We start from the raw sequence: 26633 nt of genomic DNA, 5'->3' as shown, positions 1-26633 counted from the left end.
TGGTTCTCCTGGTTACTTATTTGAATGTTAATGCTTCCGGCAGCGTATGCAAAGCACAAAACCTGCTAGCCCACGCTATAAAAGGAGAAGCTCTTGTGTTATTTATGCCGCTGCTTAGCTCTGACTTTGGTGGATTCGTGCAAAGGTAGGAGTGGGGCTGCTGTTGCGATGCAGAGACAAATGCAATAGCCAGTGGGCAGCAGGACAGGCCTATATGCTTCACTGTGGGAATGACACTCTTTACAGTAAGGGCCAGATTGGGAGACGGGCAGGGTCTTTCCCGGCAGGTGCACTTTGTACCTGCAAAGTTGTATTTAGAATTGAATTGCAGGAGCAACTCGGATTGTTTGCACCTCTGCCCAATGCAGGGAGAAGGGCAAATATTCCATTTGGTGCCTGCAGGTTCATTGGTGCAGGCAGATTGCACTGGTGAACAGGGAGACTGGGCCTCAGACCCCTGAAATTGCACCTCTACAGGTATCCCGGAGTCTGGAGTCCCCAGCTGCTGCTGGAACCTTTAATTTCGAGGTGGCAGGAGGAAATGGGAACTGGACTTGGAAAAGAGCTGGTAGGGGGGACAGTGATCAAGACGACTGAGGAAATTGGTATTTGTTAACGCGCTTTTCACCTTTAGTTCACTGGCTAGGACTCGGGTTTGGCTGGTGTTAGACAAGTTGTTCTCGTCCGGTGGCTGTTTGGTATTGGCTTGAGAGGATTTGATTTTTACCAGTAAATATTGATAAACGTCAATTTCACCACACACACTAAAGTGAGGAGAACTATACAATAGTTCCATCCATGAGGATGGAAATGTACAAAGAGGCGAGATAAGAAAAATGCTCTGAGAGAAGGTTTCAGAGTTTGATTTTTAGGATCTTTACTTTGTATATTTTGACATGTGATGTTGAGCATTTGTGGTTCAACAGTTAAAGCTTTCATTTTTGGAATCGCAGCATCCACTGTCATTAAACAATTGGCTGCCCCTCCCCAGCCCTTGTCTGACCTTCCTCCCAGAATTTCCCTCAACAGTGAAAATTCAAATAGATAAAAATCTAAACATAAAAATTGATATGATCCATCCAAATCATCACAAACAAGAATCAAATTCTGCCAAGCCCACCTGTGTGCAATGAGTTGGTCTCAGGGCAGTTCCTAGTAATATGGAGAGCTGTCCACATCACCAAACCATCACTGTGACAACTGGCACTTCATACCGCCCATGCTGGTAGAGAAATGACATATGCATATTGAACCCCACTGGAAGACGAAATAGGGGGAGCCTGCAGGTCAGGCCTGAAGCATGTTGGTAGGACAGGGTGTGAGGGATGTTTGCCCTGCGGCTGCTTGAGGCACAGCAGAGAACCAGGGCCGTCAAGCCAGCACCTTTCAGCCGCACTATCTGCGCCCAATTTAATATAAATGTAATATGAATGTTGCTTGACTGATTGACAACACAGCAGCGAAGGGTCTGGCCCAGCGTTTGCAACCATAGCCAGATTCCGATAGCTTTACTTGTGCTCCATCCGAAGTCCCACTGACTTCAGTGAGGCTACGTGTAATGTATGACTCAGGCTAAGGGTACCAGAATCTGGCCCTTAACGTCCTAGTAGATCCAGGAGGAATCTCTGAACTATTCCTTGCATGCTCTGCAGGAAAGCAATGCTTTTTTCCCTTTGGGGCTTCAAAAGGGTCTCCTGGGCTTGTGACGCACCAGGAGAACGCTAGGTGAGGCAGACGGCAAACTAACTAACCCGCTACGTTTTATAACAACAAACTCGATAGGTTCTATCTCCTTGTTGGAATCAGGCCCCTGAGAGTCAAGGACCTGAAAGGTATTTGAGAGCCCCACTCCTATTGAAATTAATGGGAGATAGGTCTTGAAATAGCTATGAGGACCTGGGCCAAAGTGACACAGGAAGTCTGTGGCAGAACTAGGCGTAAGCGCCAGGCCTACACCCTATCCACGGGACTATCTTTCTTCCAGCCTACCTGCCTTGTTAGAGATTAGACACTAGGAAGCTGTGCTCAGCTGTGTTTGCCAACAGCCAACGGTTAGAATGGCCGAGCCTGTCTCCGGTGGTTGGACCTCCTCTGTGTCCACTGGCAGATTAGCCCTATGCCCAGGGACTCCCCAACTTGGCTCGGAGATTTATCGAGCATTCTTTCCTCTGACCCAGGGCCTCTCCCCAGCTGTCTGAAAGCCCCTCACACAAAATTGGTCTTTCCTCTCATATCCAGGCTTAGTGGATATCTGCATGTGTAGCCCCAGCCACTCGCCCAAATCAGAACATTGGTGGGTCTCTCCCAGGTATCCAAAAGGAAGCCTTCCCCAGGCTCACTGAGGAAGAATGGTGTTTGGTTGGTCTCCCCTGGAAGTCACTCGTTGCATCTCTCTTAGTTAACCCTTCCCCTTCTGAATCCCAGGTTGCTTATATTCAGCTGCCACGTGTAAGTGTTGTCCTAACATCCGAGACAAGTACATTTGGCTCTTCTCTGACCCCGAGACACACAATGCCAGGAGCTTCTCAGTCAGCAGGATCTGGGCCTGGTTTCATCCAGGGAAGGCAGGACTCAGAATGAAGGGGCTGTGGTTAGCAAGTACCATGTGTCCAACCCACTTTGGAGCTTAGCCCGCTGTCTGACTACTCCTGAAAGGCAGATATTTACATCAAGGCTAAATCCTTCATTTCCATCGGTCAGGAACAGCTGCCAGATCTCCCTCCCCATGCAGCACTCAAAAAGATTTGTTAGTCAAACGATAATGCCGTCTGATGCACTATGCAAATTGCAGTGGGGAGGGGGATCAACGCGGGGGAGAATTACTTTCAAATGAACACACCAGCCCGACCTAGTTCCTTAGTGGTAGCCTCAGACTGAGCAGCAGCCACAGCAGGGACCCTTGATGCATGGGAGGGACCCCTGGCATGATGCAGGTGCATCATAGAAAGAAGAGAGTGAAGGGCAACAGCTGTCAAACGATGGTGCAGCTCTGGCCTAAGAGTTTAGAGAGGTGGAGCTGGGTGGCAGTGAAGGAGCTGCAAACAATGAGCCCCTGGTAAAGGTCTGGAAGGACATCTAAGGGCATGGCAGGAGCAGATTTGGGGGGGGCGGGAAGTCAGTGCCAGGGACCACAATGAAGGGTAGCCAAAGCTCAGCTTCCTGGCATCACCTCACTGACCATTTGCAACCCACAGTGGTGACGACAGCCAGAGACCGTGGAGAATGCACGGTGAATATGCCGAAGGGGGGATTCTGCATCAGCAGATCCTAATTCCCAGGTTGCGAGTTCATTTTGTTTGAACTCTTATGGCAGGGCTACGTGGGGAGCCACCATCACCGGGTAACCATTACGCCCGTTACACCCAACAGGTCCCGGGCAAAGGGGCGGGCTGCACAGAAAGCCTTGATGTGTTCTTGACAAGCCACTTCATCTGTGAACGGCAGGGCAGAGCTCTTTCCCAGAGAATAGACACACCCGTAGGAAAGCTCATTTCCAACGGCCGTGCAACAGGGACGTGTTCAGCCATGAAGGGCTAGAGCGGGAGGGAACGAGCTATAACCAACGCACCTGAGGAGGAACGGGCTTTGGGAGTATTAACGAGTGCAAATTTGCCTTTGTTTTTTCAGCCCAGGTTGCTTCCACATTAGAAAGGACATTCGTTAAGACCTGCCACCATGGATGAATGGGACCTCCCGCAGTGGAAGAAGGAAGTAGACAGCCTGAAATACCAACTGGCTTACAAGAGGGAGATGTCTTCTAAAACAATACCTGAGTGAGTCAATGCTTTCCCCTGGTCCCTTCTGGCGGCCGTTCAGTAGCCCACATGGAACGAGTTGGTGGGTCTCAGACCAAGGCCTAGTGGATATACGCCCTCATCTCAAACAGGTCACTCTAACAGGCACTTTGGACCACACTGATATAAATTGGAGTAGCTCCTTTCAGGTCAATGGAGCCGTGCTGATATGCACCAGCTGAGAATTTTGCTCTCTCTGTCAGCAGCCTCAGCAGAAAGGCTAAAGATGAGATAGACTCGGAGACAAGAAAACCCCTCTAGGTGCTCCGCATAGTTGGGAGGAGTGAGGTGCATTGGCAGGCCCTGTGGGAAGTGGGCCCTGCTGCTGGCCCCACATAGGACAGCAGACTCCAGGGTCTTGAATCCAGCGCCCTTTGCCAGAAATAAATTGGCATCAAGAAGACCAGGCCAGCAGGAAAGATTTGCCCAGGATAAGGGATATGCTAGGTTAACATATGTCTGCACCTAACTTTAGTTTAGCTCTGTTTTAGCCATGATTGGGTTGGATCAGCTGTTTCTCAGCTCTTTCCCCCTGGATTAGAAAGCAAAGGACCCTTCCACTTTGGTGACCTGCTCATGAGGTGGTGGTAGCTTGCAGGGTTCCTGCTTTAGTCCAGATTTAATGGGGGCCATGCACCCCTCAGCGCCCAGCAGGCCTGCAGATAGTGCTCCCTGCAGAGCCAGGCTGGAAGTGCACCTAGAAACATTACTTCCCCTCTCCGCACCCATAGGCTGGATAAGTGCATGTACAACAGAGTCGCTCTGCAACACTTGTGCCAAATACATGTGCAAAGGGAGGCATCTGCTGGTGCAAGAGAGAGGGAGCTGCCACTGAATTTGCATTTACCTTTGAAAATCTGCTCTGTCAGGTGCTTGTGTATTATAAAACTTATTGCACTGGGGACAACTCCATAGTGCATGTGGCAGGACCTATTCCATTCTAGGCATCTCTCCTGGCTTCTGGAAAAATTCATACGACTTTAATGACTTTGTTAAGTTCCAAATCTTTGTAGTGTTGTGCAAATTCTTTTGAGAAAGGAGCCTTGCACTGTTCATTTAAGCCCTGGTAGCTCTAAGAATCCAACTCAAGACCTATCTAGATAGCAGAAGTGCCGACCCAACTGCTCCCAGACTGATGTTCCCATAGCATCAGATGCAGCTGCCTTTGCATCATCCTCTGCCCCACAGAAAGCTCCCACCCCTTCGGGCTTTGAGATTGCTCCCCACAGAGGGATGCTGAGAAATCTCTCACCTGTTACATCAGCAGCTCCAAATCCTCAAACAAACATGGAGCCTGCCCAGAAAACGAGAGAAACAACAAAGGCTGGGCTCTTTTTATTTGCCGTGGGGTTTCTGAGCTGCTATGGGGGTTATGTCTTTATTGAAAGCTGAGATTCGCACAGACTCACCTGACTCTGGGACGGGGGCTTTAAAAACAAAATACCAAATATTGAGAAAGCCAGCAACACTGCAACCTCTAGCTGAAGTGTGGAGGGGGGCTAAATCGTTAGCAGAGATTTGAAAGTCCACACAGTCATGACCGTGCCCGGTGACTCACTTCCTGTGTACTGCTAAGGTTGCAATCCTTCCAGGTCTCCAGTCACAAAGCCAGCTCACTGTCCTCCTTCAACACCCTCTTTAAAACTCTCCTCTGCTGTGAAGCCTACAACAAATGTTACAGTGGTTAGGCAACTGGTGTGTTGCGATCACTGCCCATCCCGTTGACCTATATCGTCTCATGGTTTCCTCATACTCCCCCGTCTGCCTGCATCCGTTTTCTCATCTTAGTTTGTGGCACGGACTTTTATGTTGTATTTGTACTGCACCTAGTACATGGTCCTTGACTGGCGCCCCTCGGCACACTCAAATTATTAACAATCACCTGTAAGAATATAGTGAAACCTGCCCTAGAAACTCATCTGCAAAAGAAAAAAGCCGAGCCTGGTCTCTGCGGGATGAATAAATTTGCTGCAGGAACTTTGGGGCCCCTTTCAAGTGCTTGTTTATGAGACTGGCTATTGCACGTGGAGCCCCGAGTGTTGTTTCCACAAGAATAGAGACGGTGAGTGAGGTACTAATGTCAAACACCCGCTCACCTCCACCTGGTGTAGTCCCCAAATCCCCACCCCATAAGCGGCTGTAACAGCACATGACTGTCTGGACAGTGCAGGCTCACCGTGCCCCGCTCAAATCGGTACCCTCAGCACTTGAACAGTAACGGGTTTAACAGCAAAGGGCTGCAATCCAAACTCACACACCGGGCCCCGTTCTGACTGCGGGGGTCGTCTCAGCGGGCTGCGACAGTCCGGGCTGTGGGTGCTGGCCAGGGGAGGGTCACTGCCGAATGGCTGCAGAGACAACGCTCACAAGTTTAACAGCAGCTGCTTTCAAGCGCGAGCGACAAAGCCTTGGCGAAATCTGAAGCGGGCCCAGCCCTGTGTGCTGAATACTTTTCCTCACCAGGCTGTGGAGGGAGAAATACAGATTACAGGCTGATTAGTAGCTTGATTCGTCTCTGAAACCTTCCAACTGTGCCCCAGAACACAGCATTCTGGACGGTCATGAATATCAGGTGAAACCAAATGGTTCTGGTACCAGTGGCATCTCCGAATGATGCATTCTGGGAGGAGGATGGCAAATCTAGCAGAGGCCAGTGGTTTCCTGCAGGATGAAAGAAATGAGAGATGTTCATTAAAATGCATTGCATTGTTACAATCTCCTCCACAGCTTGGTGATAAAGACATTCAGCCCTGACCTGTCCTGTACACTTAAGCCTTTGTGTTTCACACTCTGGGCAGTGATCTTCCAAGCTTTAGAATACACTTGCTCGTATTAAAAAAAAAAAATTAATCTCCTGATGGGTAACCCATTGCGTGTGTGAATGGCACAGTTCAAAGCCAAGGAGTTTTAAACCAGAGGTTCTCAAGCTGTGGTCTGCAGAAGGCTGACAGGCCACACGATGCTGACTCCTCATTTTCAGCTGCTAATGCACATTAGCAGAAATTCGGAGGACCTTAAATGCTTCAGGGCTGTTACTTTCCCGTATAATCACTGTAGTCTGGAGGTGTTAGGTGATCGTGAATGAGAGGGGACCATAGGTCCACGCCATCATGAATGGGAGTGAGGCATCCGAGAGACAATCGCGTTATTAAAATGTGACCCACGCTGTGCTGTAGCGGAGGCATGCCTTCTGGAAACAAAGTAGCTGAAAAATTATCTGCTCGTTTGTCTTCTCCAATTACCCGAGTCTGGGGTCTCCTGGTCACCGGAAGGCAACGGGGGCACCAACACCACTTAAGACGGTTCCCCAAACCGCTCTGCTCCAGGTGGCAACTTTCAAAGAGCTTAAAGCTGCAAAGCTCTCTAGGATCTTTTGGGACGCAAGGCTCTTTTTACTGAAAAACGTGTACCGTTGTAACTGAGCCTGTCGCTACCGCCCGTTCAGGAGGATGTGTGGACCTCAGAGACCTGGGGACGTGATTTGCCTAACACTGTAGAACTCGTAACAGAACTTTTTATGCCTGTAGCATCTGCAGTTATGCCAGATCCCCATCATGAAGGCACCAGATCAGCCGGCGGAGGGGGGGGAGCGGGTGTACATGCACCCTTGTGCCTGATCACTGCGGGTGTGGATGTGGGATCCACAGAATCTCAGCTCCACACACATACACAAACACACGGCAGATACGCTGCTGCTTCTATCAATAAAGGGGTGGAAGCCACCCACCTTCCCTCCCTGTGATCCCTCACAGATCTGACTATGCGAACAGGTCACATGCCCAGGGTCGGAAGCTCACGCAGAGACCTGCCACCCCACACTTCTCTGTGCTCTGCCTCCAACAGGCTACACCCTTTGGGTATGTGGGGGAGAGTAAGAAGGAGGAGGGGCGTAGTCAGCAAGACACGTGAAAGGGAAGACACACTGAAAAGTAAGAGAAGTGAAGTCAGGACAGAAAGTTGTAAGTGTAGCTGAACACGGTGCCAGGAGTCTTGGGGGCAGCTCACCCACTCAGACATCCCAAGGGCAGCCTGCTGAGACTGGGTGCGAGGGACGGACAAAACTAAAGAGCCAAATATAGCCTCAAAATGCAAGAACCGCTGCTCACCTGCTAAGTTTCCTGCTCCCAACACCACAGAACAGCCCACAGGGCTTCGCCACCACCCTGGACAATGCTGTGTGCTGCATCCGATTCAGCTTACTCCAACGGCAGCAACCCCACAGCACTGGGAAACTCAGAGTCTGGGCGTTGAGGGTTTAGCGTTAGAGAAGGTGGGACGGCTGGGTTCTCTTCACAGTCACACTCCTGACTCTCTGTGTAGCCGTGGGCAATCTGGTTAGCCCCCTGGTCTTTTGAGGATACTAGTATTTTACCTACCTGACAGGACGGCCGACTGAGAGATGCCATGGGGACGCTAAGTATCATTACTGCATAACGATGAAAAGAAACGTTCTAGCTCCACTTCAGCCAGAATAAGACCACGAGAAACGCACAGAGCCATTTAACTGCCCCGCCTCTCCCCTCTTCTCTGCAGGTTGATGAAGTGGATAGAAGATAGCATTCCAGAAGACCCATTTCTGAATCCAGAGCTGATGAAAAGCAACCCTTGGGTGGAAAAAGGAAAATGTACCATACTCTAATGTACCTAAATACAACTTCACTCCCAAGCAGCCATGGCTGACAAAATGGCTTCCTCCTGAGATATTCAAGTTTGCATTAACTCTGAATGTAAATTTTTTTTATTAGTTTCCTAATATGACTAACTGTACAAACACTATCCTCATCTTGTCTTATTATTTTTATTAGTAGAAGCGATTCTTTTTTATACTGAAAAAGCACATGCCATAAGAGTAAATTGGTAAGAGATGCAATGTATTGGAGAATGGCTGATTAGCAGCAGCAGAATGGGGACTTGAAAAGCAATGTCAAACAACGGGCAGAAGGTTTCTCTTGATTTATCCTGTAGTTTTCAATTAAGCTTGAGCTTAACTATGCTTCTGTGAACCTCGCAGAGCCTTTGTAAAAGAAAAACACTTTTATAAAAAAAATTTCAATACTTTTTTGTATATTGTAGAATATACAATTTTGCAGCAAAGCCGGCGAAATACGAGAACTAAGGGTTTATAAATGAAATAAACAAAGCAATACTTCACAAATGTTCAAAAACATTTATTTTGCTTATTTATTTAGTTTTTACAAACAGCTGAATAGAAACTAAAAGCCAGAAAGTTCTCATGAACCATACATGTTCTTCAGAAAGCTAAGAGTCACATTTTCCTTTCTGTTCTGTATGTATTGTTTCTTTGGTTTCATTTCTTTACATCATCACTAGAGCAAATCCTTAATGTAAATATTCCGCCTGACGGCATTCGAAACCCCTTCATTAAAGCGGAACCAAACATCGCTCTTTCCAACAGCCTTTCCAATTTGTTTTTCAACAGAGTCGTGCTCGGACGTTTGATTAGCTGATGGTAACCAGAGAAGGTTGGTGGGTGGGGAGAGAAGATACGATAATACAATTAAATCAACGGACTTAAAATGGGAAAGGCTTAAAGTTTAGGCAACAGACTCTCAAGGAAGTACCAATAAGACACTGAAAAGGACGGCACCTGCAAACATTACTGCCGGGCGTAGTGCTTACTACGAGTGCTCCCACAGTCAATTCACTACGCCACACTAAAGTGCATTCAGAACTTGGTTCTTACATTCAAAGCCCCTGGTCCTACACACACTTAAGCATCTTGCATAACTTTGCAAAGCTCTGGTCCACATTTCAAAATTAGATCAATCTGGCTACGTCACTCAGGGGTGTGAGAAATGTCCCGCCCTGACCACAACCGTTCGGTCGACCTAACCGCTGGCACAGATGCAGCTAGGTGAACGGAAGAACTGTTCCGTCTACGTAGCTCCTGTCTCTCAGAGATGGATGAACTGCAGGGAAATTCCCTCTGTCAGTGGAGGAAGTGTCTACGCTACAACACAGCTATAGCATAGACATGCCCTAAGTAAAATTATTGCCTAAAACATTTGAAGGAGCAGAACCGCAGCCATATTTATCACTCATTAACTGGGCCTTTGGGTACTTCCATAATGAAATATCCTACCATAGCTGCTCCATGTAGGGACTGGACTGGTCCAAGTTTCTTTCCAATCCTCCCCTATACATAAATGTTGTCAGACAGTTGCAAAACACACCATGGAAATTGCTCCCCAGCTCCATCCACCCTTTTGAGGAACCACAGTGTGTCTTATTTCAGCATTATGGAACCACAGAAGATATTGCAAAGCTTTCTACTACAGCACATGTTCCCAGTTTCCTTTCATCTCTCCTGACTAATATCATGCCTTTTCTACACATACCTGCTGATGGAGACACCTGCTTCTTAACAAGCTGGCGCCCAAAGAAGTCAGTTTCCGGCTGTGGAAAGAAATCAAAATGGTTTTAGTAGACTCCTCCTCCGCAGATCTCTGGGTACACGTTGGTTATAAAGAGACTAGTGCTAGCCCAGTACAGTTCAACATCAGATGGGATTTTTATCTAGTTACAAACCCAAAATGTGACTTCGTTAAGGAAGAAAAAAGTTTACACAATTTATCAGTACAAATGTTCCCTTTTGTTATAGAAGCACAGAAATGTAGGGCTGGAAGGGACCTGGAGAGGTCATCTAGACCATTTCCTTGAACTGAGGTAGGATTAAGTATACCTAGATCACTCTATATTTCAGGCCCTTTCTTTATTCATTCAAATAGCCTGCACAAGTCTGGAAACCCAAGCAAGAAACCTTAGCATGCATGGGAACTAGAATGCAAATGATTAGAAACAAAGCGTGAAAGTGACTGGTCTGATTTCACTGAGAAATGCAGACACTGGAGGGAAAAAAAAAAAAGCAGAAATGGTGACAAATTAAAGTTGTCTTTTTTAAAGAATTGCAGTTTTAATTAGTGCTAGTAACAGGGGGAAAAAAGGAGTTGTTGAAAATGGAAGCCATAAACACCATCCCTGTAAGAAAAAAAGAAACAGTTTACAAGGTCTCTGTATAATAAGATGGGATAAAACACCCAGATATAATCAGGTGAAATCCTGGCTCCATTGAACTCAATGGGAATTTTGCTATTGAGTTCAATGGAGCTTGGATGGCACCAGTCAAGTTCGTTTGCCTGTATAGCCTCACATGGACCACACTAGAGTATGTGCACCTGGGGACCACGGGTAGGATATTTTATGCATGCTGCACTGCCAATGCCAGTTAACACAGGCACATTTATTTAAAAACAGCAATTCAAGAGCTCGCCCCTTATTTGCAGATGAAAAGTTCAGCACAATAAAGAACAGATGTGAGCACGTGCTCCAGGATCCAGCGGGAAACACATTCTGTGTTTTATTGTTCTTGCTTCTTCATAGTCATGGGGGGGGGGGGGGGGGGAAAGGAGGTCATTCCAGTCGAGGTACGTGAATCCACGACTGGTTTTGTTACAAGCAGTAGCAGTGGAAAGTGAGGGGAGGACCCTGTGGTGTGTTAGTGAGTCACACACAGCTCGGGTCTTCCCACCTCTTTCACGGTCACTGCCCCAGGAGGGGTGAAGGAATTCCTTTGGCTTCACTGGCTCAAGGCAGCCACTGCATTATTTACAGCTGCATCAATCTGCCAGAAGGGACAGAAAGGCAGAGCAGGTCTCCAGTCCATGGCAAGGTGCTGAGGTGCCTTCAACATCCACTCAACAGCTGGAGGAGCTGAACACCTTGGGACTCGACCTAAAAGGTTCACGGTGCAGCCATGTTGCAGGACAGAGGCCAGCTTTCAGAAGCGCGCTCACTCTGTCCCGGCAGGGATTCGATGAGTTAGCCAGGCTGAGCAGAAGATGAAGGGAAATGGGATGTTCCGAAATGGAAACTCAGTTTTATCATGGATGGTAGCGACTTGCTGGATGGGACTGATCACATTTAGGCCAGTCTTCAAATTGGTGGCTTGCTGTTTCTAGATAGATCCAGTTTCCGCAAACCTGGACAGACTGGCAATTGCTTCCCTTGCCTGTCTCTCTCCAGGCTCTGTACATGTTAATGCTGCTGAAGGAGAGAAAACATTAAAAGCAGAGAAACACCTTGTACTAAACTTCACCGGGGCACAGAGAACAGCCTCGGACAACCCTTTCCTCACTCCAAATGGATGAGCTTTGGAAGCAGCTGGCTTTCAGGTCCAAAGGGCCATTTCCTGGTGCCATTGTTCCCTTGAGCACAGAGATGCTGCACTGGGTGAATGGTACCAGTCATCACGATTGGCCAGCATTCACCCCACTAGCACTGCCAGGAAACAGTCCAAGTGCCATTGCACAGACTGAGCTCTCTGCTCCGGACAACATTTCTGAATTGTGGATGGTTTCCCAATGGCCAAAAGTCTTTCATCTAGAAAAATATTTAGACCTCATTATATTATTGGGGACCCAGGCTCGTGCTTTTGGGCATGCATTGCCAACAGCATGCAAGAAACGTTAATGTGGCTATCCGCAAGGCCCTTTACTGTTGCTATTGCTTTTACATGAAGGTGCTCAGATACTACGGTGATGGACAGCAGGAGAAAACCTTAAGACAGATAGTTTGACATTTACCATTGTAGGCAGAATGACAGTAACTTGCTGCATCTTCTGATTCCTAGGGAGAGCACAAGAGCACAACTTCGGGCAGTTTCACGTTCTAAGGACTCTTCTACACGGGAACAGCCACAAAAATTAATCTGAACTAACTAAACGTGTGAATTTGAAGTGGATTAGTTAAACTGCATTACAGCCCTGTGTGGATACCGTAATTCAGAATTAAAGTGGCCTTCATTCAGTTTATCAATCTACTTCCAAAGTGAATTAAACTAAACTGAACGAAGGCCACTTTAATTCTGAACTAAAAAGAGTCTACACAGAGATTTAATGTGGTTTAACTAATCCACTTCATATTTACATTTTACTTAATTCAGATTAATTTTTCTGGATGCCTCTATGTAGACAAGCCCTCAGTCTGACCTGATCATTGCTATTTCTCTCATCAGCAACACTTACTGAGTAAAGAATGCTCCATGAAAAATTATTAGCTCAGGCCATTGGATGCTTTCTCCATAAAAGCAAGTTCAGCAACAGAAATCTGAACTCAGATCTCCCTCTTGTCCCACCCCAAACACCCAGAAACACCCACACGGACAGAGATGTTTCTACAAGCTTAGATGCCAAGCTAAAATAAAATAGGAGGTTTCATTATTAAACTGCTACACAGGTCTGAGGCCCTAAGGCTCCAGACTTGCGGAAAACAAAGAAACATTCAGAGCACAGAGAGAGGGGCACCAGGGTGAGGAGTTTGAAGCAACCTCTGCTGTAGAAGAGTTTCTTCACTTTATCTTGGTTGCTGCTCTTACAGGGCCTGGGGCTGCATCCCTAGATATAATGAGTTGCAACAAACGGAGCCTGGAGGCCACAAATACATGGGTCTCTGTGGCCAGCTCTGTGACTGGGAGGCTGGGGTGCAAACTTCTAGCTGGAGGGATGAGTGCGATATTTGCTGCCTGGTGATTCAGGTGCTAAGGAGCAGCAAGCAGTTCACATGGACCCAAAGGCTACAAACAACACCACATTCTGAGGGCAGGTGCCCTTGACAGGTCTAACAAGAAGCAAAGTCTATTCTGATGCATTAGATTTTCTTTTTCCTACTGCGCTTATTCACTTACTCCCTAGTTCCTAGAATCTAGATGACAGGTCTCCCTGTGCCTAGTGTGAATTAGCCAGGTCCTCCCGTTAGAGCCTGCAAGGTCAGAAGAATAAAAAGGAAAATGATTCCACAAACCAAGACGATTCTGAACGTATTTATGTGTTATTTTTAAAATGTGGTCTTTGGTTCTTGGGTTTATTTCACATCCTCAAAGCCAGAGAGCTTAGCTTTCCTATGGCTTATACTCTCTATCTGCCATTAACTTGATTTCCCTCTGGATGAGATTACTGGCATATAATGATCTACTGGATTAGAAATAACTCCAAGCATTTCTCCGGTTGGTAACAGCCACACATTCTAGGCATTGCTCCTGCATTGGAAGCTTTGCATTCCCTGTTAATTATCCAGTGGCACTGCAGGAGGGGAACTGGATGGCTCAGGAGACTGGTAGATGGATATAGAGCCTCGTCGATTCAAACCCAACCTGGTTCAAGACAAGCCGGTGGGAGCCCCACTGGCTGTTTGATGGCTTGGGTGAAATGAGACGGGGCAGAGGTCACAGCTCAGTGCCCAGCAGAGAGAGGTTCACATTACTTTGACTGACGCTAACTGGGTGTCTTACTGGAAGCCTCAGAAGCGCAGTGTCCACACCCCCCAGACACCCCAATGGAAGAACAGGGGAGCTGAACCCCAAAGAATAAGCAAGTGAATCAACTGGTTGTATACAAGGTTATGGTGTATAAATATATGTCAGGCAACGTCTTTTATGGAAGCTTGCAATGTTCTGAACTTGGTGGTGATTAGGCGATCTGTATCCAGGTTAGAGTTCTGAACGTACGCGTGTACCTTTGTGTAGAAAGTTGTACTTGTGGCATCGCCTCACAACAGGGAGTGAAGCCAACAGGCGAGGAGGGACGCCACCCAGACTAGCTGTTTACACGAAACTAACTCCAGGCACCGAGCATCCTACAACCCAGGGAAAGACAAGGGCGGATCATGAAAGTCAATGGAAAGACATTAAAACTCCAAGAAAACCAAAGAAAGGGGAGTTCCCCTCCCCATTGGGTAATCAGGAATTACCACAATGTGAGAGAGAAAAAGAAAAGAAAGAAAACAGCAACTTCTATTAAAAGGGAAGAGGGGCTAAAGTGAAGGGGAGCCAGAAACAGAGGGCCAGCACTGAAGTAGGGTACTGCCTGTGAAATACTGGATCCCCGCTAGGCCAAGGGCACGCTGGGAAGCCGTCCAGCAGCAGTAAGTAACTTGTATGAGAAAAGGGAGTTCAGCAGACGCAGGAGTGTAAAGCCTGAGGTTGCGTCTTTATGCTGATTTTCTGTGTAACCTGCGTGTGTTGCTTTTCCTCACTAGTTCATCTCTGAACCTACGATTTTCCTGTCAAATAAATCTGCTGTTTATTTTTACCCCGAGCAGGTCTCTGGTGTGCGAACTGTGTGGTCTATGTCCCAGTGCTGCTAATTCATATGATTTTGTCACGAGTCTCATGATTATTGGTTTCCTTAAAGCCCCAGCTCCTGGAGTCAGGTGGAGATGTGATGATTTCAGCCTTCGTTCTTAAAGAAAAAGTAAGTTTCTAGCCCTTGTGGTGGTGGAGAAAGCTTCAAAATGTGACCCCAGTGCACCCTCAAGGCTCAAAGCAGAAGGCAAATAAAAAGATCATAAAATCTATTATTTTTACATAATCTCATGATTTAAAGCTAATCTTGTGATTTTTGGTGAGCCTGACTCATGGGTTTTGAGCATTTGGGATTGGCAATAAGGGTGCTCCAAAGTGAATTAACCGGTGGCAGGTTTCACACCTCCGGGGGTGATGGCCCAGAGGGGAGAAGTCCAAGTGTCTGGGGGTTCAGAACTTGGGGAGACAGATCTGGGAGACTCGGGACTGGAATCGGCTGTTGAGTCATGTTGCAAGAGGTAACTAGGCTGGTGGAAGGCAGGGTGAAACCTTGCGCCTGTTGGCTGGTGCCAGAGCCCTGAGCCTACCAGCACAGCACCTGAAACAGGCAGGCAGAGAGAACCCCTGATGGCTCTGGGTGAGCCCCACCATGTCACACGGGGGTTCGCGTTACCATGACGGACGCAGCTGGTGCCCCCTGCTTGGGAGCCTCGGCACCAGATACTGCGGTGATCTGAGCAGGGAGGCCGAGCTACTCTGCGCTTCACGGGAAGCTTCCCAAGGTCGCCCACCCGGCCTCCCAAAGCCTCCAACTATCTGTTTCGTAAGTCTCACACCCCTCAAACCAGTGGCAGGGTTTCCCATGTTTAGCCTTGCCCTGAAAGATTAAGGCCCAAATCGGCAGAACTCCCTAGCATTCAATGGAGCCTCAGTGATTTACACCAGATGAGGATCTGGCTCGGAGGACTTTGACGCAGGCTCATAAACATTGCCAATGCTGCAGCTGCTGCTTTGCTTGTGCCTGGCATGTAGGTAATTCTGCCATCAATATTTAATTATACTGCTCTATGCACTGTAAAAATCACTAATGCATTTAAGGGAAGCATGGTATTGAATTCCTTTGTTTTTTCAGAGCGAAAGAGAGGTTTATAAATATCCACTATTGACCTCCCCCTCTCCCTCAATGCCTTTGTGAACGGTCTATTCACTACACACAGGCGGTTGACTCCCTCTCTCCTCCCCAATACCAGCAGCATTAGGATATGAAGCCACACGCCCCCCCTTGCTGCAGAAGCCTGAGCGTAGTGGAGGAGAAAGCAGTCTGAAGTGTGGATCAGTGTGTGCTGATGTTTAATACATGGCTATGCAATCTGCATCAGAGGCTCTCGCACTCCAGCAACGCGGCCTGCCCTCTCAGGACGTGGGGCTTTAGTTGGGTCACAGCAGTAGCAACAGCCTCCCGGAAGATTGCTTTTTTCCTGGTTCCCAGGACGTTAAAATCCCAAAGCACATTTGGCCAGGGCAACGGATGCTAGGTTACTTAGCTACACCTCCTCTGAAACCCGACTCCTTGAGATAAACCCTCCAGTGCTCCGACCGCAGAGATGGCACAAGCAGACGAAACCGCCGGGTTTGTTTCACCAAAAACATTGATAGGCCTTATAAATACAGGGGCCGGATCCCCAGCTAGTGTAAATCGGCGTAGCTCCAATAAAGCCAACTGAGCAAGGCTGATTTACACCAGCTAAAAATCTCACCGATCAGTGCTGAAAAGCAAAACAGAATTTGAATCAAACTAAGCGTGATCCAGTAGGCTTCTCTAAGGCCCCCATCCTCATGGTATCTTACCTTCCTAAAGCTCAGTGCAAAGTGACCATCAGCTAGGAAAAAGCTGCAGGAGCCATTTCAAGCTCCATAATAGCTTGCGCACATATCGTGGGAGGGTTATTCCCCGCTCATGGAGGAGAACTTGGTTTAGTGTTTCCTCTAAAAGAGGACATGTCTAGCTATGTTACAGAGCCCGTGCCAAAGTCCTACCAAGGGGAGAGGAGCATGTTACTAGGTGGGCAACAGCGGGGAAAGTGGTTGCGTTGATATCGAAGAACATGACATGACCGATAGTTTTACAAATAAGAGGCAAATACAGTCACTTAAATGCCATGAAAAACTGCAGTCCAGTTAGGGTATGCCTACACTTATGCTGCTATGGCACAGGCACTTACTACAGCCATGGAAGGAGTTTTTCTGCCACTGTAGTTAATCCAACCCTGTGGGAGGCAGTAGTTAGGTCAGAGGCAAAGTTCTTCTGTCAGACCAGCTGCATCTACACTGGGGGTTAGGTTAATCGACCTACATCTCACAGGGCATGAAATTTTTCACAGCCCTGGGTGACGTAGCTTGGTTGACATAAGTTTTAGGTGTAAGACCAGGCCTTCAAAAGCTATTGTAAGCGCCTCTTCAGAGTCTGTCAGCACAGGTACCCACCTTTGCTGACTGTAACCCAATGACTCATTTCATCATGGTGAACAAGCAGCTGCCAGATAAGAACAACTTTACCTGGGCCAGATTTGAACCACTGACCTCAGCGTGGGAACAGCTCCATGTGCCATTGCCTCAGGCCCTGGGCCAGGCAGTCAACCCCCTTTATCTCCTCTGTGAAAGGGCTTCCATCTCACCTTTTCATCAAAAGCAGCTTTCTTCATGATGTGCTCCAGACGCTGCTCATGGTTGCGGATGTGGGACTTGGGCACCCCTGGCTTTGCACTTGGCTTATCTTCTGTTTCACCGAGGCTTTCTTCAGAGACCTGCAATGACGGAGGTTTACTTGGACAAGCCACACACTGTATTTACAGTTCCTCCTTCTCATTTGTTCTCTTGGAGACAAACCATTGATCCTGTGAAGGTAAAAGTTGCTCTTCATGAGCAACCTCTTCCTTCTTCATTCATAAAATTCAGTATGACACGACCAGGATACTCCTTGGGAAGTGCAACAGCAGGTTAAGGAACATCCTCTGTTACAAATCTCGTTATTCCAAGGTTATAACTCAGCAATAAACATCACCGTTCACATGGGACTTGCTATGGGAAGCCTCTGCATGGGAACGTTGAAGTGCTAATTTCTTGGGCAGTATCACCCTTTCAAAGGCCCCAAGTCAGCCAGCCAGCTGTGCTGTGGTGGACACAGCTCTTGGGTGGGCTGCAGGTGCAATGACAATGAGAAGACAGTGCAGTCTAGTGGCTGGGGCATTGAACCAGCTGTCAAGAGACCCTAGTTCTAGTCCCAGCTCTGGCATGCTCTGCATTGACCTGCGGCCAGTTGCTTCATCTTTTGTGCCCGTCTTCTCTCTCCTACCCTTTGCCTGTTTTGTCTATTTAGACTGTGAGTTCTTTGGGGTCTAGACTGTCCCTCACTATGCGTATGTGCAGCACCTAGCACAACGAGACCCAGAGCTGAGTTGGGAATTTTAGGTGTTTTTGCAATACACTGGGAGGTTATAACAAGCTTCTACCGGCCTGGGGAAAAAATAATCTAATATTAGTTTATTTTATTCCTGCCTGCCTGTTCAGCTAACGCACATGCTCAGGGACCTAAGAAAGGTCACAGACTGAAGATGACAAACCAGCACGGAGCGAGGATTTCAATGGGTTTATCCTTCCTTGAGAAGTGAGATAAGGGAAGTTACCAAGCAGTTTTCACATGAAACAGGACTCACTTAGGTCAGTTTTGTTTAGTGCAGCCTATTGTCAGCGCGATACAAGGGTCTACGGTGGAGGAAGAGCGCACTGCCCCAGGGGATAAGCCTCCAATTACCTTTTGGTCCCATCAGATCTACAAGGCACACTGGTGTTTTTCCTTAAGTGTCTCTCTCTTCTCTCCTGGCTGGAGGACGGAATTAGAATGAGAGGGGACCTTTCAAAGGTGTGGGGGCACCGTGAACTCTCCCCAAGACTCCGTGCCCATTACCATGGCGTCTGAGCACGTAACAGCTATATCCCTCCTTAAGAGTGGTCTAGCCAGGAGACTTAAGTCCCGTCCCCCCCACGACTTCCAATAGCTCTTTGCCATCCAGTCCAGCCTTATGAAGGCAGCAGGCAAGGCTATGGCCACACCTGCCCTTGCCCACCTATGTTACAACACGAGACGTCTCAAGGCTCCAGTTCTCCTCCTGCTAAGCATGCCAGACAAAACAGGCATTCCAGCTCCTCACCACGATGTCCGCGTCAGTACCGGTCTAAAACACAGGCTCGTTAACAGTTTTAGGGCCCAGTGGAGTCTGGATCATGCCCTTATTGGCCATTTCCTATTGCCGACTCCTTCCTATTTGTTCCTGGGGATCTTTCAAAAGCAGAAAGGGCAGGTAGGTGCCCATTTCCACTGAAAGTGAGTGGATGTTAAACAGCTCCTTGTGCCTTTGGAAGTCTCCTTTTAAGGGCACATCTACACACTGCACTGTCTGCGGGACACGGGCTTGTGGACTCGGTGTTTTCAAGCCCCTGCTTGAGCACTGCTTACAATTGCTAGACCTCGGTCTCACAGCCGTGCTAACACATCCAGACTGCACTAAGCAGACCTTCTGACTCAGGTCTGTGGCTTAAGCTACGTCCACACTGCAAAATGACAGGGCCTGGACCCAGGCTCTGACCCACCCCCCCTAGCACGGTCGTTGGGCCTGGGTCTTGAGTGCTTGCTGACCCCAGTCAGACTGATGTATGTGTGGAAAAAAGGGGGGTGGAGCTGAAACCAGAGTCACAGCCCAGGTTTAGTGTGCAGTGTAGACATACCCTAAAGTTCTGCTTAGAGCTCAGTCCTGCCCCGCTCATACAAGTGGCATTTTCCCTGCTGGTTGTCAGACTTTTTTCACTCCACCCCCTGGGAATCAAAGTTCAGGAGAGCTAGGCTGAGACCCACTGCCTTCCTCTAAAAAAGCCTGACTGGAGATCTCAGAACACAGTTTCTGGTTTGTCTGTTTAGGCTCTTTGAAGCTGTGTCCGTACAGCGCCTAGCACGGTGTAGCCCCATGATGGCTGGCCCTTAGGCACCACTGTAATAAACATGACTAATAATAAAAATGACAACTTTTAAAAAAAACAAAAATCCTAATACCGTGGCAATTATTTGCCATCATTTTAAGAACTCTGAACGTTTCAAGCCCAGCTTGGCCTCTTGATCACTGGCATGTGCATTTCCCCGATGGCATCTTGTAAACAAGAATCCTCCAGAGATTTTTACACTATCACTTTTCCCTAATTGCATTCCCCGAAAAACACCCTCTGCTGCGAGTCGCCGGCTCTTAAGGATTAATTATCTTGCCGAGCTGCACCAGGGGAGGCCTCTGTTGAAAGCGATCAGACTCACATGAGCCCCAATGACGCCGTTTCCGAGCCTCCCCCTCTCCCCACCCCTCCCTCCCTCGTCGCTCCATGCACACGACCCATGGCTCTCGCGATGGGGGCGACTCCCTGTCGGAATTCTGCAGCGGCGCGAATGGCCCCCGAATGCACCAAGAGCAGAAATGGACAGGCGGGGCCGTCGCTCGTTGGCAGGAGAGCACAGCACCCGTGGCCTTGGCCGGAGCGTTCCTGCCCCTAGCCAGGCAGGGAAAACCTGCGCGCGGTGCAGAACGCTAGCATTAGAGGGGGAAACAGCCGTCAGCACAGGAAACCAATTCCTGGGGCCGACGGCTATTGAGGCTGTAAGCATCTCGGGGCAAGGACCATGCCTTGTTCTGTGTTCTCTGCAGCGCTAGAAGCACTGTTGGTACTTAATATCCACCCCAGCTGTGCCTCACTTCACCTCCCTCCCTCCCCTCCACATCAATGTGACCCTTTGCTAAAGGCACATTAGCAATACCCTACAGCCCCAGCGACAATCTGTCTGTCTGTCCGTCCGTGTGTACGTACACGCGCGCGCTGCTGCCCTCTACTGCGTGGAACGTGTCAGGCCCAATTGTGGTTTTACCAGGTCCCTCTCCTGGCTGAGGTTGGGAGCTGCTCTTGGTTTCAGAGGGGAAGGCGGAGAGGACCACCCAGGATGCGGCAGGCACCCGAGCAGACATGCGTGGCCAGGGGATCAGTTCTAGCTACAGAGGCAGCTGTTTCAGTGAGGGATGAAATGACCTCATGTTCCTGGCGTGCTTTGGGAGAAAGGTGAAACAGAAGGGTCCAATAATAAATAAATAACGTCATTGACTATCTACCAGCAAGCAGATGCCAGAGCATCTCTCTACACGGACAGCTGCTTCACCAACGCATGCAAAAGGCAAGGAGATGGGATACATTCAGAATGACCTCAGCCATTGTTGCAGAATCACTTTTCAGCACTTTACATTTCAGTGAGTATTGATTACTGGGGTCCCGGCAGAAAGACGAGCTGTTTGGCTCGGTCAGACACAATGCTAATGTCACACGTTTCACATGGTCCAAGCCATGGACAGCCTTAAAGCTGCTGGTGCACAACATACAGATCGTTGTTGGTGGAGGGAGGTTTTAATCTAGGATTTTCACTTGCAAAAGGAAAGCTTTCGCACTGCACTTGGCTTCAGAGGAAAGTTGCCAGGCAAAGCTTCCCCCCTGCTCGCTGCCATCATGGAGCAGAGACAGCTAATCCCACTGAGAGGCCAGAGCTGAGGATCTGGGCAGAGGCAGCTGGAGTTTTATAACACAAGAGAGAAACAACTTGACCTAAGACTTTCCAAGTGGAGACACTATGCAGGGGGCTGGTTTCCAGTCATTGCCGAGCACCCTCCCTCCGAGTCTCTCCCTCCGTTAGGGCTTGCCCACCCATATAACGAGCCATCCAGAATCATTAGTCTTGGCCTCTGTGCCTAGGACAGACAGTACACTGCTCCCGCTCACACGGCCCCTATAATTTGTGCAACCTACCCCCACTCAACATGGTGCTCGGTCCCTCTTTAGCTATGCCTGGGCCACACAGAGAGCTTGATGAATCTGCCATGTTTGCTCCCCTCAAGCTTCGGGCCGTCTCCCGTTACCAGCGTCCCACTCCCACCTGGCTGGCGTTCCGGGCTTGTAGCACAGCTTCCGTCCTCCTCATCTTCTCGAGGTCGATTTCTCTTGCAATGAGCTGCTTGGCCTGGTACGTCAATGGTTTGCGAGCCGGTAGGTCCGGGAATCTACAGATGTCTTCCACGTTTCTAGGGGGAACAGATTTGGGGGAATACATGAAACGGAGCCAGTTAATATTGGCTGGTACTGTGACAGCCTTTGGCTGCTGTTAAGAGGGAGATTTTTAGAAAGGTACAGAGTGCAGCTGGATAGTCAGCTCCCATTTATGCCTTTGAAAAATCTTACCCTCAAAATCTAGGGTCAAAGGTTCATTTACACTGATCTGCAGACTTGTGGAACTCGGCTTTGTTTCATCCTAGTCTCATTCAAAATTTAGTACTTGCTTTTCTATTATCCTTCCTTTCAGAAGAAAGCTCTATTTATTGGAAGGAAGCGTTGCCTCTTGGTCATAGGGTAGGGGGCCGGGAGACCTGGGTTCTAGCCCCAACTTTGTAACTTCCTGGGTGTGAGACTTTGGGTAAGTAACTAATTGTCTCCTTTTACCTTGGTTTCCCCATCTTTAAATCCTTACCAGCCTCCCAGGGTCGTGCTGAGGTTTAGAGGTCTGAGAAGCACTTTGAAATCGCTTGGCGAAATGTGCCAGGAGTGCAGAGCAGGGTCGTTTCAATGGATTCCAAACCAGGGAGAAGTTCATACAGGTCACATACTTCTTATCGTTTGTTTTAATGTGAACGCGGCGAATGTAATGCTTGCATGAGAAGCCACGTTGACAGCCCTGCCCTATCCAAGCTTTGTCTAGCCACCGCACGAGCGGCAGCAGTGAAAGGACCCTTTGCCCATTGCTCTGTCGACACATGTCCACAACAGCTCAGAAAGAGCCACCTCTACTAGCCAGGGTAGCAGTTGCCATGGTCAATCCAGTCCTCGGCCTGTTTGCCACCAGTGCCAACAGGGACACCCGTTAGTATTAACTGTATGGGTGAGTAGGGACTGGTCCAAGAGGCTGACCCATAGAGACCACTGACCCTGGGCAGCATTCAGCCCAGTGACCTGGACAGTCGAAGCACTGCACTCCTAACCCACCAAATCTCCACTGTACAGGTCTATCTTCAAACAGACACCTAACTATGCATGGATTGATTTTAAGGTCAGCAGGGGCCATTACGCTCTTCTGGTCTGGCCTGGCCTGTACGTTACATAGCAACCCAGTAATGCCTGTACTGAGCACGATAAATTGGGGTTGATCCACTACGTATCTTTTCCAAAGTCAGCTAATTCTGATTCAAAGATGTCAAATGATGGAGAATCCACCACGTCCCATGGTGGCCCGATCCAATGCTTAACCACCTCTCTGTTATTTCTAGTCTGAATTTGTTTAGCTTCAACTTCCAGCCAACAGCCCTTTGTCTGTCTAATTATAGGGCCCTTTAGTAACTGATAAGTGCCTGCATGAGTGGAAGTTATCGCCAATGATCTAGTCCACCTGTCAACCTCAGTTAGGACTCACTATCCCTCATTCTCATGCTCCCATATATACAGCCCTACCGAACAGAGAGCAAAATTTGGAAGGGCTCTGACACCTGAGATGTACAAGGTCAGTACCGATAGCAAATGCATCTGATAGAAATCTTCCATTGTTGTTTGCAGTGTTGTTGTTGTAGCAGCCGTGTGGATCACAGGATATCAGAAAGGCAAGGTTGGGTAGGTATCTTTTAGTGGATCAACTTTTGGTGGTGAAAGCTACCTGAAGAAGAGCTCTGTGTAATTCAAAAGCTTGTCTCTTACCACCAAAAGTTGATCCACTAAAAGATATTTGCCTCACGCACCTTGTGTCTCCGATAGAAATGTCAATTATTCAACATCAGAACAAGATCGCTCAGTTTTGTTCTGTCTAGTTCCAGTGCTCTGCCCATTGAGTTGTAGAAGCTAAAATAAAGCAGGTCACCTGGGTTTAAAATATTTTCTGAAGATTATTCAGTGAGAAATCCTGGATTAAAAGGATTAAGGGGAGGGATGGACTAGACAAGGAAATAGACAATGTAATAACATGTGAGACAGATTTTATTGCAGCTATTGCAACTTGGTCAAAAGGCTCTAACTTCTACAACCTATATGTCAGACATTTGCCTATTTACTACATTTTCTACCTGATCCTGCAAAATAAAGGGTGCGCATCTAATCTCGGACGAGGTAAGAACCAGCTACAAGAAGAGAGGTTTGGTCTTTCCTGGAGTTCTCTCTTGGATTCCTTACTGGGCGTTTAGTACCTGATCCAAAGCTCAGGGACGTCAATGGGATTGACCATCCATTTCAAAGGATTTTGGATCCTAGACCTAAATCATGCAGCACAAGTAACGTTTCGGGATTTAATAAACTCAGGAGCAGATCTAGAACACTTGCAGATAAGTCCAACAACTTTCAATGGATTTGAACAACAGATGTATTTAGAATTAACTCCCCAATGTCACACTGCAACATGAAAGAGAATTCAATTTCAAAGAGACCATTTCTAGTTCTTCATCTTGGCTGACAGGCTTCCCCAATAAATTAGCACACTGGCAAAAGATCTGCATTGTCTGATCTGCCTGTCCGAGGAACATAAAAGTGGGTTCAGAGGTAAAGCACTCCATGCTACAGCAACCTGTCAGAGCATTTCTTGTTGTATTGTCTGTCTTTTTCTTTATTAAAAAAACCCAACACTGCCGTTTGTATCAAAGTATCTCTACCCATTCCACTTGAATGGGTTTAATTAAGCATCCTTCACATAAACTGCATGGGACACCTCCTGCCCCAATTTCCTATCAAGCACTGAATCCAACAAAGGAGAGAAAAGGGTTATAGCCAACTCCCATTGTTGATTTTATTGAGCTATGCTATAAACAGGCATTTGGGTTAAGCAAAGCAGGTTTATTCTGAACAGGATTTGAGCGCAGGACTTGGAGGGAAGGCCTTTTCCAGAGCAGTTAAAACATGAACACAGCCAGAGAATTTCTTAGAAACCAGATTAACCCTCTTGTATAACAATTATAAATATTTTATGTCTTCTTTGCACTTGATAATATTTCTCTTGAGAAAGAACAAAAAACACCCATGCATCAGAAGAATTCTCAGTGATTTAGAGATCAGCTTTCTGCCCAATTTGCTATTTGAAAAGGCACCCTTCTTCCAGTTTTCTCATTGGCTCTCTGCTGTCTTCAGAGACAGGCAACAAAGTCATAAAACAGACATCCGACTGAATCTGTAACTGTAGGAAAAATAAGGACTTCTAACAGAGCTTTGCTTTAAAATGTTGTGCTTGTCATTTCAAATATTCCTCTCATTTAAAAGTTTCTATGGCTTAAGATGAGGTTTAGAGAGATTTTACTATTTGAAATTAGAATGGCCACTAGCATTTTTGAGAAACAGCTGCATTGTACAGTCTTGTCTTCCCAGCAACCCATGGTCACACAGCCTAAAGTGCAAATAGAACATAACGCACCTTCATGCATTTTCCGATCATTACGGTAACTATTACAGTACATTGCAGAATATGCCAGCAAAAGAAAACAATGCCCAGACTCAAAACTTAAGATCCAATATCACAGCGCATGCCTGCACCAAATGCTGCTTTTCATGTCATGTGGTTTCCACACTCTGCAACATTTTCAATTAGAAGACAAAACCAGGGACAATGGGGGAGGGGATACCATTTCACTACCACCCAAGTGTATTAAGTCAGGTCTACATTGTTTCCATATGTATGTTGTGAAATCTACATGTGCCGCTTCAAGAAAGGTGAAGGAATCACTTGAAACAAATCTAAATACCTACTGCATAGCGTAACTGCCAGCAATAAGATGCACAGAGTGAAACCTGTGCAAAATGTTTGTCCAACAACTGCTGTCTTAAATGATCACACAAAATATCCTCAGATGTACCAAGTGCAATTATAATCCGTCACTGGAAGATCCACCTCCATTAAGCTTCTCCTTTATTAGAAGGCCAATTCAAATGTTTCCAGTCCTTTGGGCTGATGCTTGAAAAAGGTTTCATTGGAATTAAATACAGTGTACGACTTAACTCCTGCTATTCCCCCTCCCCTTTTTTTTTAAACTTGGAGACTACATTAGCATAAGTCTTAGCTACAGTCTGGGTCCTGTGTTATTACACTGTAATGCATCCCCAACACCTTGGATGTGTGAACTGTAATGTACATACTTAAAACATAATATTTAAAAATTTTTAGGTCTGTAGCCTGGTAACTGAATACCATTATTACTAATATTCAGCAAATAAAAATATAACAAGGGGACCGATTCATTGCTGGATTGCTGCAATCATTCAATGCAACCCCATTGAGATCAGTGAGACTACATCAAGTAGTAACACAAACCAAGGTGGACAGAACTCAAATCTTAGGTAAGGCTGTGAATCAACCAGCATATTTTTGGTGCAAAAAATGACTGGCTTTACTCCTGGTGCAATCAAGTAGACTCTGAACTCGTGTGCGCACGTGAACAGAGATGTCAATCACATATTAACAATAACCCTCTCTGCAAGCTTTCTGGCAACAGAAATCTTAATTCCACCTACATGGATGAGCTGCAAAGCTAAAGACACTGTCCAGCCCCATAACTCCAGTCATAGCTACACATCGTTTTTCTGGAGACCTCTACTCTAACTCCTAGTTACTCTATATTAGCCTATGGAGCTAAATGGAATGATGCCATTTTCCT

The 26633-nt window shown here is 47.4% G+C and overlaps 2 protein-coding genes across 16 annotated transcripts in view; one reads left to right on the top strand and one right to left on the bottom strand.

Moving 5' to 3' along the window:
* GNG13 (G protein subunit gamma 13) overlaps positions 1-9564 on the top strand; it is a 104002-nt gene extending 94438 nt beyond the window's left edge. For 4 of the 8 annotated variants that reach the window (XM_073361763.2, XM_073361760.2, XM_073361761.2 and 1 more), the window contains exons 2-3: positions 3628-3773; positions 8328-9564. In XM_073361763.2, coding sequence (XP_073217864.1) covers positions 3676-3773; positions 8328-8433 — 204 coding nt within the window. In that variant the 5' untranslated portion in view covers positions 3628-3675 and the 3' untranslated portion in view covers positions 8434-9564. Of the gene's footprint in view, positions 1-438; positions 606-3627; positions 3774-8327 lie in introns of those variants that run through there. The other 4 variants (XM_073361764.2, XR_012161080.1, XM_073361756.1 and 1 more) reach the window with 4 other exon arrangements.
* The window catches only part of CHTF18 (chromosome transmission fidelity factor 18), a 54770-nt gene continuing 28983 nt past the window's right edge, over positions 847-26633 (bottom strand). For 2 of the 8 annotated variants that reach the window (XM_073361744.2, XM_073361749.2), the window contains 4 exons: positions 21902-22046; positions 17568-17696; positions 10154-10211; positions 8948-9258 (listed from right to left, as the gene is read on the bottom strand). In XM_073361744.2, the coding sequence (XP_073217845.2) occupies positions 9122-9258; positions 10154-10211; positions 17568-17696; positions 21902-22046 (469 nt within the window). In that variant the 3' untranslated portion in view covers positions 8948-9121. Of the gene's footprint in view, positions 6259-8947; positions 9259-10153; positions 10212-17567; positions 17697-21774; positions 22047-26633 lie in introns of those variants that run through there. The other 6 variants (XR_012161076.2, XR_012161077.2, XM_073361746.2 and 3 more) reach the window with 6 other exon arrangements.

The sequence above is a fragment of the Lepidochelys kempii genome, chromosome 10 (genome assembly GCF_965140285.1).
Source record: "Lepidochelys kempii isolate rLepKem1 chromosome 10, rLepKem1.hap1, whole genome shotgun sequence".
Taxonomy (NCBI): domain Eukaryota; kingdom Metazoa; phylum Chordata; order Testudines; family Cheloniidae; genus Lepidochelys; species Lepidochelys kempii.
The sequence above is the reverse complement of the archived record's forward strand: the minus strand, read 5'-3'. Positions and strand labels throughout refer to the sequence as shown.